Source organism: Dreissena polymorpha, chromosome 1, assembly GCF_020536995.1.
Source record: "Dreissena polymorpha isolate Duluth1 chromosome 1, UMN_Dpol_1.0, whole genome shotgun sequence".
Lineage (NCBI taxonomy): Eukaryota > Metazoa > Mollusca > Bivalvia > Myida > Dreissenidae > Dreissena > Dreissena polymorpha.
In genome coordinates, this window is record NC_068355.1 from 27649340 (window position 1) to 27665540 (window position 16201).

Below are 16201 nucleotides of genomic sequence, written 5' to 3' on the forward strand. Positions count from 1 at the left end.
ACATATTTTCAACAAAACATACCTTTAAAGAGGTAATTGTTGTCCCTAAGTAGCCTGTGCGGACTGCACAGGCTAATCTGGGACTACAATCTAAGCACATGCATTAAGCCCTTTTTTTCACAGCGTGGCTCATTGATGTTTTTAGCTAGTTTTTCCTGCATAACAACAAAAACAAAAGGAAAATCATCTTGATGCAATCCGCTAAAGAACTTCCAAGATTTGGCTCCGTACGAATGGATGGACGAAAAGACGGACGGACGGACAACGCCAAAACAATATCCCTCCACCTATGGCGGGGGATAATAATAAATGGGAGGCAACAACTTCATATTTATGTATTCCCAAAGTAACAAAAACACACACACCATTTTTACCATGCCTTTACAGGTCTTTGGTGTTAAACTCTGTTTAAATTCACACTAGACAACAATTCCAAAGTAAACCATCATGTCATAAAAGTTGTAAGACATATTACAAATTAATAAATATGAAACAATTTAATGGCAACAACTCACTGCTGGTACATATTGACAGTTCTCTCCCTTGTTAGTGTAAGCTAAATTTATTAAAGGCCACAATATACTTAATGATTTCCCTATATAATTCAATGTAAACGCTACAACTTAAAGAGAAAATAAATGCAACATTTTGAACATAGAGACCACCATAACGATACTTTTTCTGAAAGTTCATTCTAAGCTGAATCGATTTAAGCAATAAAAAAGATATGTCATGTTAAACCAAACATTTACTTTACTCAAATCAAACTCTACTTCTTTTGCGCCTTAAATTTTGCGGCCATTTTCTAGTGCAATGTAACTGTTTTCAGGTCAAACTTGTACTTTAGTCTCTAACTTTATCATATGTCAGGGATTAAATACTGAGCACCTTTTCTTTCCCTCCAATATATCCAAGAGATAAAGTCAGAACACCAGTCTAAAGTGTAAAATTACTGTAAAACATGGCTTCGAGTAAAATATGATTTTTTTAGTCAGTACAGCCCTACATGAAACGATTATTTAGTATAATGTAACCTATAAGACAACCTGAACTGTTTAAAACGCAAAAAATATGCACTTCCTTATCATTTTTCATCTATCCTCAATGTGCATGCCAAACTTCAGATTGATCCTTTACGTAAAAATGTTTGAACAATGAAAATTATTATAATAATGCCTGATAAGACATATGGCTTCCATTGTCGGTGCTTAAATTTATAAAGGGCTTTCAAGAGCAAATAATATTAACTTATATAACAGAATACAGTAAATATACTGTAAACTTCTTTTATGCTATATCGAAGAATAAATATAATATTATTAAAACGTGTTTGGGCTTCTTTCAGTGCGAATTTGTGAGTTTAGATGTGCTCAATACGAGATTCTGTACTTTTTATTATCCCCTGCCATAGGCGGAGGGATACTGTTTTGCGTTGTCTGACAGTCCTTCCGTCCGTCCGTCTTTCCGTCCGTCCGCCCGTCTGTCCGGAGCCATATCTTGTAAGTGCTTTGGCGTATTTCATTGAAACTTGGTATGAGTATGCATATGGATAAGAGGATGATCCACGCCAAATGGCATTGTACACCATCAGTTAATAATAGAGTTATGGCCCTTTGTATCTTGAAAATGCTTTTTGTGTGTCCGGAGCCATATTTTTGAAGTGCTTTGGCCGATTTTATTGAAATATGAAATGAGAATATATATGGATAAGAGGATGATGCACGCCAAATGGCAATGTACATCATCTGTTCATAACGGAGTTTTGGCCCTTTGTATCTTGAAACATTGTTGTTTTGAGTGTCAAATATAATACTTTTGTGTCCAGAAGCATATTGGCGTGTGCTATCAATTCAACGAATTTGCTTGTTTTAATTATTTTCCCATACAAATTTTCCAATTTAATTATTTTTCTTTACACTTTTCAATACTCGTTAATTCCATGAAACAAAACGCATTTATTCCATGAAACTAACAAGAACGCATAATATCCTGTGAAAAAATGGTGGTTTTATGTAAATCATGCTCCTTTGTGACGGGGCCTGTTTTGACTAAAAAAAAAAACTGTATACTCAATGAAAACTTAACACCTCCTCGCAATAAGACTCTATACGGCATTAGATGGAATAGATTCCAATCAAATAGGCTTAATTTAATATCTTACAGCTTTACAAAAACTCAAGGCCTGCATGGGGATGACAGAAATTATTGCGGTGTTGTGTTTCTGAGGTGTCTGTATCGGTAAGTTATAAAGCATCGAGCTGGAAAAGGGTTTGAGTTATTGATCATCAAGTAAAATAAGTTGTACTGAAAACACGATATACACAAGAATAGACGCCATTTTACCTGTTGTGAAATCATATCATATCATTCTCGTACACTTCACTTATTTATACACTGCAAAAACACTATTATTCGCGGGACATTATTTTTTATTGATTTTAAGGGTTAAACGATCCACAAATTAAATACAAACACACTGGAAAATAACTTACACAAATTCCATATTTATTGTTTCCAAACTGAGAAAGTCATGCATTAACTACCACGTCCATGAAAGTCTTTTTTTAACCACGAAATAACATGCGGACGAATATATATGATTTTACAATAAACAAACAATTTAAAAGGATATTTTACCTTATGTAAATTCATACCATTCTTTGCCACCTCATCTTAATAAACAGTTAATACACAAGCAGTACTTTTCCTTGAGTATTCATGGGTCTGTTTAACGGACCCATACCCAAAGCGTGTTATATGCTGTTCCTTATGAAAATTAATTCTCAATTATGTTTCAATTAGATCTAACAAAGTTTATAACTATTATAATAGGATTTTATTCCTATAATTTGAAGTATAATTAAAACTTATATTAAATGTGTTTTTCCCAAATCAATGGACTTTTAGCACAAAACAAATTCAAAATCCCAAAATTGCATTTTTTCCCAAAGTGGCCAAGAAAAGGCCTGACAAAGCATCTCTTTTACCTTCTGCGTCATGCTTGTCCCCCACATCCTCAGCATCGTTGTCCCAACCCAGCAGCAACTAAAGCAGCAGAATAGCTTGATGTATTTCTTGTATGTATATTTAGGACTCACACACACTGATATAAATTTAATAACAATCAATAAGACATGTTCAACATCATAAAATATGGCAAATTAATAAATCTCACATCAAGTGTAACCTTTCTGTAAATGTTGCGTAAAATATCAATATATACTCCTCCAAAGATAACTTAAACAATTTCATATTTTATTAAAAAAGTATTCAGTGCTCCAGCTAGGCCTCAATCGAAGGGCGCCGCGCCCTGCCCTCCCGAACCTCCGCCCTGCCCCCTCAAACCTCCGCCCTGCCCCCCCCCCCCCCCCTAAAAAAAAAAAAATTTTTTTTTTTTTTTTTTTTTACATATGATTATTCATTAATCTCTCATTACATTGTAATTAGTTTAATCCTTATTGTAGACATTATATTTGAATGGTTTAATAATAATGGGAATAATACAATTATTTATAACATATAAATTAACTTGCAATAGGAAGCATTCCAGAAACACCCGCGCGCTCAAACGTGCCCTTTTTACAAAATACTGCGCGTCAAAAGTGCCCTTTTGACAAAATACTGCGCGTCGAAAGTGCCCTTTTGACAAAAAAGCCCCCCTGCCCTTTTCAAATCCTAGCTGGAGCACTGAGTATTCATCCATATACATTTCTTACATGGCATGGTGTTTATAGAAATGAAAGTCTAAAAATAGCCTCAGTTGCTATGTACATGTGCATATATGTAGAAATATTAAATTTTCAGTTGAAATGCTTTGTTTTTTCATGCAAAGTTTACAAGAACTAAATGTTAGGACCATAATGACACAAACATTATGACAACATAACAACATATGCATTAGATCTTATGTTCCAACAAAAACCCTCACATTGTATAATCAGATAACAATATGTGCACATAAATTATTTGTATCTTTAACTACACACTTAATGTTGTATTGTAACATCACACACTACTATGTTTGTATGCTAAACAACACATTGTCATTGAAATACTAATCACTAATTACAACAACTAATACATACATGTACACACTATTCCACTCTGAACACCAAGATGTTGTCGTCCTCAGCCTGTCCCACAATGATGGATGATGAGGAGCTGCTGTAGCAGAATGACTGTGGCCACCTCACTCCATCCTCCTGAGTAGCAAGAGTAGCCAGCTTACTCTCTCCCTCCCAGCCCACCTGTAGTACAGTGTAGGGGGACAGGTATCCACAGACCAGCACCTGGCCTGCAGGGGTCACATGTAGACCATCTGGGCCACGTAGTGCTGGGTCTGTGTATGTAGCCAGGAGTGTGCCATCCCTGGCCAGGGTGAGAAGCTTTTGCTGGTCAGGGCTGGTGATGTACAGCCTGTCTCCTGTGGGACTCACAGCACACTTCCTTACTGCAAAACAGAGTAACATCAAGATATTGAATTACTGTTAATGTTAAATAATCTTATTAAACATACTGCAGTGATATTGTATTACATATGTGTTGGTTGTTATAAATAGACAATAAACATATGTTAACATATGCATACATTTGAATTATTTAATAGTTATGTGTGGCAATAAATGTCAGTGTTATTGTGTAAAAGTGATATGTTGAAATGCGACTGGTGAGGTAGAAATGAAGTGTAACATACAATTGCAAAGATGGAAACAATTACACAGATGAAAATCATTACACAGTTCAACATTCATGTGCATATGAATGTTACTATATGCAGCAATAATAGATTTCCAACCCTTGTACACATGTGATAACAATGTACTGACATACATGAAACTTACACAAGCCGACATACTTCATACATGTGCTGTGTTAAGACTTTAGTTACGTATGCAAAGTGTTTATAACAAGAACAATAATTTTTCAAACGAACAAAATATTGAGGCTTTTCTATCAACAAAAGCATGCAAGATGTTAAAATGAATAATAATAATTACATACATACAATGTACATTTGAAAACTTCTTAATATCCGTCTTCAGCAATTTAAAGTGTATCCATTTTATATGATCATAATTTATTTTTATTTACAAAACATATTGCATATGAACAGTAATTTGACAACCACAAAACTGAATGATAGGTCAGAAAGAGTGTCTTTGCCAGGAACTCAGTTTCTATTTATAGACACGTCATGTAGTGACAGTCAAAATACTGCATTACTCATATATATAAATCAATAACAGAGAACAACTTTCTTGCTGTTATAATAATTCATTGACACAAACACATTTTACAAATATGAAGTTTCACAATAATTTGTAATACATATTCCTGATGATATCAGGATGAAACCACCATGATTCTTACCTGTGACAGAAGCTGATGTATCTTCATACAGTCTGCAGACCAGTGTCCCACTCAGTGAGTACTTGTACAGGGCAGTATTAGAGCACATGAACAAGTCTCCCTCGTAGTGGGCAATACCATGACAGTCATGTTGTAACTGAAGCCTCCTGCCAGGAACTAGCTTGCTCTGGGTGACAGTGATAAACTGGACCCCATGATCACGCAAAGCCACCGCAGCCTCACTGGGTGTGATGAGACACATGTCCCATGGCTTGGCATTCACACCCCAGTGACTCACCACCTGGTACTGCTGGTTCAGCAGCTTGACTTTGTGATTCCAATAGTCTGCAACCAAGACTTGCCCATCTGGGAGAGCACATACTGCACTGATATGGCATGTATCTGAATCCCTAAATATTCTCACTTTGTACTTAGACACCCCTTTCACTGAGAACAACTCATCTGAAAAGTTCTCATTCATATATATCTCACACTGTTGTATTTTGTCCAGACATTTGTAATGGGCTATTAAGGAGAGTTCTGGTTGATACTTCACTTTCTGCATGGCTTCATGGAGTGGTAACAATTCACCATGATGTCTGATGCAGGTTTTGATCACACTGATGAGAGGAGCTTGTTTAAGTTTCAACTCTTCTTTCTGTTCCTTAATAGAGCCATTTTCAAATTCTGTTAATAATAAATTTACTTTCTGACGAATTTCATCTACTGTATATTCCACGGTTTCAAATGTTTCATTCATGGAGGTGTCGTCACATTGGACTAAGAAAGATTGTACATTCAGTCGCATTTTCTTCACCTTGTTTCGCTCAAATTCAGCATAGGAGCTCCGCATAGCCTTCCTGCTGTCCTCCCTATACCTCTGGAGCTTCTTTAGTCTTGAAAGAGTATTTGAAACTCTCACTGACAATTTCTTTAAATCTGATGACTGCATTTTGACTTCAGAAAGAACTTTCAATTGATTGCACTGCCTGAAAGGAAAAACACAATTTCTATAATAAAATCGTCATATCAATGAAGATTAATTTTTTTTCATAGGCATAAGCGTTCTTGAGTTATCATCCGAAAACCATTTTACTATTTCCGGTCAACGTGACCTTGACCTTTGACCTAGTAACCTCAAAATTAATAGGGGTCATATCTGCGAGTCATGATCAATGTACATATAAAGTTCCATGATCCTAGGCCTAAGCGTTCTTGAGTTATCAACCGGAAACCATCTGGTGGACGGACATAGGGACGGACCGACATGTGCAAAACATTATGCCCACTCTTCTTCGAAGGGGGGCATAAAAATGTTATTTATATACAAATAAAGCTTATTAACATAAAAAAGTGATATTCCAGCTGCTGTAGCAGTATTGAATTCTTATTTCAAACAATTAGTTGGCCCTTCATGAAGGTACTTATTGTTTTTTATGTTATAACCAGAGCTCCAGATAAGGGCAGTACAGCCGTAAATACGCCTTTTTCATGAAGATTTACGCATTTATTTTTATTAACTGGACGTACAATAACGACTTTAATATCCATTTTATGCATTTACGAAAAAAATCTGGCCGTACCGATATGTCCGTGTCAGCGCGGCGTGATTTGTTGGTCTCTAATCTTACGGCGCTTTTCGTTAATTTAAATTACCGAAAAGTTGTAGACTGGGTTCATATCGTATTGTCTTTTTTGTCGCGTGATTTCCTGTAACTTGTAAATCCGTCAAAAACAATATGTCTGCGCGCAATGGAATGACGGCTTAACCGAAAGCAGTTCAAAACAACACTTTGTTGTCATATAATGACTACATACTGTGTCGTCTAACCATCCTGACATTAAATTGGTAAACCCAGAAAGACATTATCGCCCCGATATCAAACGATTTGATTGCATCGGTGGCTTAAAACGTTAGAAAACACGATGGAAAACGGATGAGACAGTGAAATAAGTGTTCATTTACTTAGCTTACTAGTTGGCTTGTGTTTTCTTGTCAAGAAAAATGAAGAAAAAGTATTAGTCATGAGTTTTAATGTGTAGTTGTATTTGCATCATAATTCAGAATAAAACATGCATGCCCCCTATATAGGCTATAAGTTGTAGTAGCAGCCATTGTGTGAATACGTTTTTTGTCACTGTGAACAACGGTGGTGGTGGTGGTGGTGGTGGTGGTGGCAATGGCGGCGGTGGCGGTGGTGGTGGTGAACCATTTTACTGTGTTGAGTTTTTCTTCGAAAGGGGGCATAACTAGGTACAGATAATGCAACCTTAATTTCATTTTTGCCCGATGTTTATTGATACAATGCATTACAAAAATGCAGTTAGCCTTACATTTGGTAAAATTGAAATAAATTACAAGGGAGGCAAATGCTGTAACAAAAAGAACATGCATTAACGGTAGTTGTTTCCCTTGTTTGAACCATGCTAAATCCTTAAAATGCTTATTTCCAGTAACTGTGACCTTCACCTGTGACCTTGACCTTTGACCAAGTGACCTCAAAATCAATAGGGGTCATCTGCGAGTCATGATCAATGCTCCTATGAAGTTTCATGATCCTAGGCCTAAGCGTTCTTGAGTTATCATCCGGAAACCATCTGGTGGACGGACCAACAGACCGACCGACATGAGCAAAGCAATATACCCCCTCTTCTTCGAAGGGGGGCCTAAAAATCAAGTATGCTTGACAGGTTATGATCTTTGTTGACCTTTCACTAGCCAATAAAACATTAGAGAAATGTCCTGACAGAGGACCAAAACTAATGAAATCTAGTTCAGCATTGGCCAACATGATAATTTTATGGATGCAGCATTTCATTTTGTTAACCGACTGTTGAGTGTGAAGCTTTTATATATCATTAAATCAATGTTGAGCAGATACACACATCAATATATTGCTTGCTTGTTCCTGTATATAAGGCAGTATGTTTATTCTTTGGGGCTGTTTTCTTATTGCTTACAATAATGTGCAAATGGCATTATGTGCACAAAAATATTATATGATGAGAACACACTAACACCTGGCCAAGAAGCGTCAATGAAGCATGTTTGAATTGCTTCCATTCAATAAAGTGTGCAAAAATATTTTTAGCAAAGTGGTTTCATGATTCAGTGTTTGTTGTATTTGTTTGTTTGGGTTTTAAGCCTTTTTCATCAGTATTTCAGGAATGAAATGTTTTTTTATTAAGCTACTCATACTTTCCATGGATTAGCTGGTAAACCATTAACGAGTGCATATACTTATTTTAATAACTGACTACTGCACTATTTAAGTCAGAGGTACCGGCAAGAGGATAATCTCTGTAGTATAATTTGACATCATGACCACACAAGTTATGAGGCCGGGCGAGTAATGGACCCAAGAATAATCACATTTGTTGTTGATTACTACAAATGACAAACTGAGCTATCAGGCTGGATTATTGATAATATCTATTTAACACTTGTTCCTTAATTTTTCAGTCCAAAATTGGGACATTTGGTCAAAATAATGTTGGGACAATTTTCCTGGTGTTGTGACACTAAAAAACAATATTCCATTTCCGTCCACATACCATTCCCACCACAAATCTAATTCTACCTAATATTGAACATAAAATGTGTCATAAACATAAACATTAATTATTTTCTGAAATTTAAGCTAATTGTGGGACACGTTTCTATTTTTTTATCTCAAAAATGATGTAATTGACGTCCAAATGGAACGTCTGTCACATACATGTACGTTAACATGTTACGGTACTTGATAGGCATGCACTAGACGCTGCTCTTACTTAATTGAAATTTTGAATGAATGATACATGTACAAACCATTTTTTGAAAATGGCGGAAAATTTCTTTGAAGGATAACAAACTTTGTATTTAATTAAATATCTTATTTAATTGCTACTTTGCACATGCTTATCCCCACCATGGTTGGAATAATTAACACAATAATGATTTGTATAAATGGGAGTTATATCACAATAGATGATAGTGTTTTTTAGAAGCCACAGTAAGAAACAGACAGAAAATGTATCTTAGTAGCAATTATAGCTATACCACAGCAATTTGCCACACCATGATTCTTAATAAGAATGTTATCAATATGACTGAATATTGCTAGTCACTATAGTTTTGGTTAATGTGGTACAATAATTGGTATTGAAATATGCATTATAATTCAAGAAGGTAATATATATTTAAAATACCTATGATCAAGGTCAACACATTTAGAGCAGCACAGCCGACTGTGGTCCTTGCAGAATTTAGTTAATTGTTCATCTTTGTGAATATCACATGCTCTGAGATATTTCTCCATTTTCTTAGAAAGTGGCCACTTCATGATTTTATCCTTTCCATAAGGAGATTGTTTATTAAACCACACACCATGATTTCTGTGATACTTAATACACTGTCCACAGTAAAATGTATTGCATTTTTTACAGTAAAATACTGCATTTATCTCCTTATTATGCTCTTGGCAGATTGAACAACAATATTCTTTATCCACAACATGGCCTTCAGCAACAAAACCCACAGAAAATGTTGCCATGTTTAATAATTAAACTTCAGCAAAGTTAAATTAAAATGAAATATAAAATCAGAGTATGGCTGTTAAACAAAATTTATATTTAAGAAAAACACTTTACATGTTGTTTAATGAGTCAAGCAATTAAAAAATAACTTTAACAATTTTTGTGTGTTCAAAAGTCTAGAAATAAAGATTTAGATCGGAACAGAAACCAAGCTAAGCATCAAATGACATTCATTGGTCCGATACAAGTAAACAGTTTAACAATGTGAGCTGGCAAGTGACTATTGGCTCAATTATGACATTCATTTTATGTTCTGCAGTGAATAGGATTTGTAGTGTAACATAAACTTACTGTAAACCTGATAGTTACACAGACCCATTATACAGGTGGTATTATGAATTAGGCACACATCTGATCTTTGAGCAAAAACATTATATTGTGTTTTTTTCAGTTTACATTTTTAAACACAAAATTATGGTTAAACTCTCGTAATATAATGCAATATGAAATACACAAGTTTTTTGTGACAACTGCTTTAAAAAGAGGGCCCAGATTGAACAAGATTGCTCACCTGGGTAATGGAGCAAGGCTAATTTTGATAAGATTGGCATGAATGATGATTTCAACAAAGTTTGAAAATACTACAATCATACACCACATATAAAAGCTGTGTGCTGTGTGGTTTAAGATAAGTTCTTTATAATTAATTATGATATATAATTACATATAAAAACTATCCAACAAAAAATACGAAGAACAATTCCTTCAGGTGTTGCAAAAAGATTTAAAAAAATTATTTTCTAAATACATCATACATACATTTCTGTACCATATTTTCCAGGGTATAATAAGTCCCACCAGACTAAAAGACACATTCCCTAATAATTTCTAACATCTTTCAAAGTTGTCCACAGAGTTTCCTCTAGCTCAAAAATGTATTTAGCCAAATTTTTCCCTGGCTATGGCAAAATTCTTCTATTTTTCTAGCCTAAAAAGATGTCTATATGGTGATATACAACACATTTCAAATCGCTGACCTTGTGGTTTTGAAGAATATCAGTACAGTATATACTATTTAGAGTCAATAAAAATTAGGTCATCCCTATGGCGAAGCCAGTTTTGACCTCTGAGGGCCAAAATTAAATTTGAACCAACTTAGCAGAGGACCTATATATGATATTACACACAAAATATTAAACCTTGACCCTTCCAGTTTCATACAATACAATTTTTCATGCAATTAATGTATAACCCTTTCCCACTTTGAAGCAAAGTTAAAATGGAAGTCTGTTCAAGTTTTATGCTGTGTGCTGCTAATCAGTATCTTAGGGTTGGAAATGAAGCCTTTAAATTTTGAATCTAATTAGAATGGTCTTAAATTAAATTAAACTTTCTGAGGGACTACAAATGCGTCAAAATACTTATCTATGTGGTAAAAGGTTAATTTAATTCTACATTTACATTTAGTTCTGCTGATTTCATTTGCAGTTGCACAAATGCTATGCTTTTCTTTTACTTGTTCCATGTTTTGTTTGCGTGACTTATGTATTAATGACTGACACATGGTCTGGTCAAGGAAGATAATAATACCAATGTTATTTAAAATCCTCCTAAGCAAGTTTATGTTACAAATAAGACACTTTAACCTAGAGCATGGATTTATTTTGGGACACATTGTCTGATAGTCAGGGAAATATAAAATATGAAGCCACATTAAAATCCTTTTAGGAATGCAATTTTTAAACATTACAGAGCTGATATAAATTTCAGACAGAATACTCACACCCACACCCACACACCAGAACTCAGACCAGCATAGAGGGAAGGTGTAACTAATATTTGACCTCCTTCAGGGCCTTAAACATGCCAAATGTGTGAACAAGTCGCTTTAATGGCTTATCAACAGTGGATTTTAAATTGAACGTTTAACCCTTTCCCCAATAGATGCGTATAATCCCAAGTCTATCGATTCCCCGATACATGCGTTTATTACCGTCTCTATCGATTACCGCATACATGCGAATTTGTCCGTGTCTATCCATTACCCGATAATCCCGTATATTCCCAATGTCCATTTTCAAATGCAAATTCTGATTAATATTGACGACAAAAGTGCTCAAGAAAACTCATAAACACAAACATCGGACATTTTTCTAAAGTATCAAATGAATTTCGGCATATGTTTCTATTTAAAGATTTGATGAAATAGGTGTCCAATCGGGACAAGGGTATTCAAACACGCGTAAATAACTTAATGTGGTGTGCGCGCATCATGTACAGTTAATGTTCTGTTACAAATTGTAGCCAGAAATAAATACATGTATATACCCATGATATTTTCGTGTCAAGTCTTTGTTTGGACAAAAAGCGCGCGAAAATAGGCGTGTGCGTATTTATTCATATACACAAAAACTGCGTAGCGCAGACAACATTGTAAAAGCTTCGTAGTAAATTTCCATTTGAGTATCGGGGTATCTCGCAAATGATTTTGACATTTTCCTGAATAAAATAAAAGAAATAAACGCTGCATCATTTTCATATTTTAGTTCCTTCAATATTGCAACAATTATTGTACTGTATCTGATTGCACGCAAAGTGCCGTGTACAGTTCATGAATATTCTTTTACAACGACCAATTAACAGCGTCATCTATATTTAGATTTTATGCAATATGTACAAGTCATTTTCTGGAAATTGGGAGAAAGTAAAAGTGATTTTTCGAAAATAAAAGTTTTTTTCCATTTAATTTGTCATAATTATTTATATTTTATGTTGTCTGTGTATGTTTGTTTGGTTCTCATTTATCTTATGAAAATTAATATTGTAATGATAAATGTTTAAAGCAAGCCCCATTTCCGAGATCATTTACGAGAATTACTTCGATATATTTACTGACATATAAAATCATGGTTTTGACAGACGACACGTGCTTATCTAAAGTTGGTGTTTTTGTAATACACAGGTTATTGGATTATCGCTGCTTGATTGAGCAATAAAACAAAGACGCAGTCAGCGGTTTTAAGTAGGCCTTTTGTACTGACCAACATAATAATTAATAATGCGCGTGCTTATCTAACATTTAAGGATAAAACACCCGGGATACTAGACACTTTGGGCTTGTTTGAGCCATAAAACGCAATCCCGGTGGCTTTTTTCAGTAGCACACGTGTCCAGAAACTAACGAGTTCGGGTAATAAAGCACAGAGATTATGATCTGAAAACTGCATGGAGTCTGAAATGAAACAAAATGCCGACAAATCAAAAGATTAATCGCTTAATGTTTCAGTATACAATTCAATATTTTAAGGTGGGGTTCTCACTGCGTTTTCTATTGCATTCGCATATGCTTGTATTACTTGTTATATCCTCTTATTATTTATTAGAATACATACTTAAAATTTATATGGTTGGAAGGAGAATTTATTTCTCTACAATATTTACATTGACACAAATGATGTGAAATGCAAGTAACTAAGTGAAAATTAAGCCTAAACAAGACAGGTGTAACAGTTGGGAATTTTTCCATTATTTTCCCAATAACCCTATTGAGATGGTGTAGTCAGGCTTATCAGCTGTACATGGAGTCACTGTTATCAGAACAGCAGGACTGGTATTGGCCTGGAGTGGCAGATCAGATAAGAAGTCTATCAGGGAAAGGGTTAAGATATGGTTCTCAGATTGCAACCATTACTAGTCTATTCTTCGAGTGATTTGGCAGGTATGATATGAAATCAATTCAATTGATTGTAGATCTTTTCAAATTGCCTGACACTACACTCACACAAAGAGATTTGCGGAGCGATTATATCTAATGAATATATTACAATTTATAGGTATTCACTGGGTAGGGTAATCTCATTGTAGGAGCTATTGAAGCATGGGTACTGAAGAATTTTCAAATATCATAATTGGACCAGAGAACATTTTAAGGTATAACATTTCCATTATAATTATTCAAGTGTGCTATCAATTCAAATTATCAAATAAGCAATGTCAGTGTTCTGCCATTAGTATATTCAAGATAAATATGTTAATAGATCTGTTATTCAGCTTTTAAAAATTACTTTAACATTCCAACAGACCTACAGTGAGTTAAATGAATATACTCTATGGACATTTCTGTTTTGAAAAATTCTTTTAAAGCTATTGAGTTGGTCACAAGTGATACATTATCTTATGCAACTAAATTTCTTATGTTTATAATCATACTTCACATATTTATACATAAATCATTAACTGCTACTGGCATTCAATTATTGAGTAATTTGAGTTTACAATAATGTATCCATGTCAATTTTATATGTATTTAAATAAATCTTGTGTGGCCTCCTAACAATGTACACCAATCAAGGACATAAAAAAAACAAGCAAATTGGTTGAATTGATATCCCCACATGACCTAATAAAGTTTCTTTATGGATGGGTGCTCATCTCTTGAAATACAGTATAATTCTTCAACAAAATAATTAAGTATAGGGTAATTTTTTACAGCATTGAAATTTTCCTCCTTAATATCTATAAACCCATGAAGTTGCAATTGTTAACATCTTACTTTATCTGAGACAAAGCCCTGAAAGGTTATATCATACAAAAATAACAAAGGCCAATAACTGCTATTTGAGAAAGTGCAAGGCAATGCTCCGTATTGATATCTATACATCCATGAATAGTGTTTAAAACAGTGAAAAATATCATTATTTTTCATTGTATTTTATTCCCGCTCTTCTACAGTAAATGCAACGGCCTGCAAATGATGTCTGGCTCAAAATTGTGAAATAACATAGCGTCATTTAATTCGGATTCCCGTGTAATTTTCTGATAAACATGGATTTTTATAGCAGTAAGTTTGTCAACTGGGTATACAATACTCAGAAAATTTGTTAGTTTCAATAGACTATCAATTTTTTTTCACTCGTGATCATAGAAAGTATATATTTTCACTTTTGGCTTCGCAACTCACGAAAAGAATAATTTCTATTTCTATCATCACTTTACCAAAACCAACAAATATCCTCTCTATATTTCACATAATCATTCAGCATACATCAATTGCATATTGTTTGTTCATACATATTTATCCCATTTTCAACGCGACATTGACGGTATAACACCTTATGGAATATACTAGCCTGTATTCCACCTTGTGGGATATACCTGTCGCATGCACAGACTACTTTTTATTTAACAACTGAATGATTTTTCATCAAAAATCTCTAGAGTCGATAAACTTTGGCTTTAAAATTAAAAATACGCCCTACAACCTTTAGATCTAGCCGTTCCCCATCCGTAAAATGAATCAGCTGATTGATGGCGTCATAAAATGACATACAGTTGAGTAAAAACGCAGTCATAAGTCTACCCGGCTCATAAGTCGGGGGGTATACTTTGGTACCAAAATTGGAGATTTTGAGTATGTTAGCTTCATAAGTAAGAAATTTTCTGTTTACAAATTTCATAAACGGACGCCATTTTAAATGTACATGAAGTTGCGGTAGTATTCTATACATTGCACATGACGCCAATCACGCACTAGTTTCTCACTTATACCAAACTCACGTTCAGCAGCACTGTTGTTATTTAAATTCTCCGCAAACTCTATCACACGTATTTTAAATGCATTGTCATAAGCCTGGCGTTTGCGATTGCCAGGCATTTTCAAAGATTTATTGTAAGTCCAGTTGTGTTTTTGTTTATCTAATTAATAAATGGTTGCACTCAATAATCCACGCTAGTAATTATCCACAAACTATTTTCCGCTTTTAATCCGATGAAACAATATTATCACTGTAATCCAATCTTTTTACTTTTAATCTGACTGTCAAAACAATTGATTAGTGTCTCGGTAAAACGTGTTTTTCTAACAATGATTGACATACCCAAGAGAACGCTAACTCCACCTTTTTCTCTGAAACAGTTTCAAAGGCGGAGCTATACACGTGCTCAAGCATAATGGGACGATTGCAAGCGAGTTACAAACAAGCGATTGGTTAAGCATATCGCTTCTCTAAACAAAGGAATCCAATTTTGAGGGCGAGAAAGGTGTTCTTTATGGCTTCTTGACAGGAAACGGCTTTCCTTTGATGACGTCAAACTGTCTATTCACACATATTGCGAATTTTCGCGAGACATTAAATGATGTCCTTGATTCTTTGTTTACATGAACAGTAAAAAAACAAACAAAGGGAGTTTGCCCATACGGTGAATGAGCAAAGAAGGTTTGCCCATGCGGTGTATAAGCAAAGGGGGTATGCCAGGGTTCCACACTAAGGCATGTCCGACAGACATTGTCTAGTAAGATCCGTTGTTGGGCTAGTAAAACTGCGGGCTAGCTTGT

General features: G+C 34.8%; 1 protein-coding gene across 2 annotated transcripts in view; it reads right to left on the bottom strand.

Moving 5' to 3' along the window:
* Positions 1-16201, bottom strand: part of LOC127864936 (uncharacterized) — a 198810-nt gene that overhangs the window by 622 nt on the left and 181987 nt on the right. The window contains exons 1-4 of one of the 2 annotated variants that reach the window (XM_052404826.1): positions 9541-9924; positions 5371-6338; positions 4086-4450; positions 2988-3045 (exon numbers count right to left, since the gene is read on the bottom strand). In XM_052404826.1, coding sequence (XP_052260786.1) covers positions 4095-4450; positions 5371-6338; positions 9541-9884 — 1668 coding nt within the window. In that variant the 5' untranslated portion in view covers positions 9885-9924 and the 3' untranslated portion in view covers positions 2988-3045; positions 4086-4094. Of the gene's footprint in view, positions 1-2987; positions 3046-4085; positions 4451-5370; positions 6339-9540; positions 9925-16201 lie in introns of those variants that run through there. The other variant, XM_052404827.1, reaches the window with a different exon arrangement.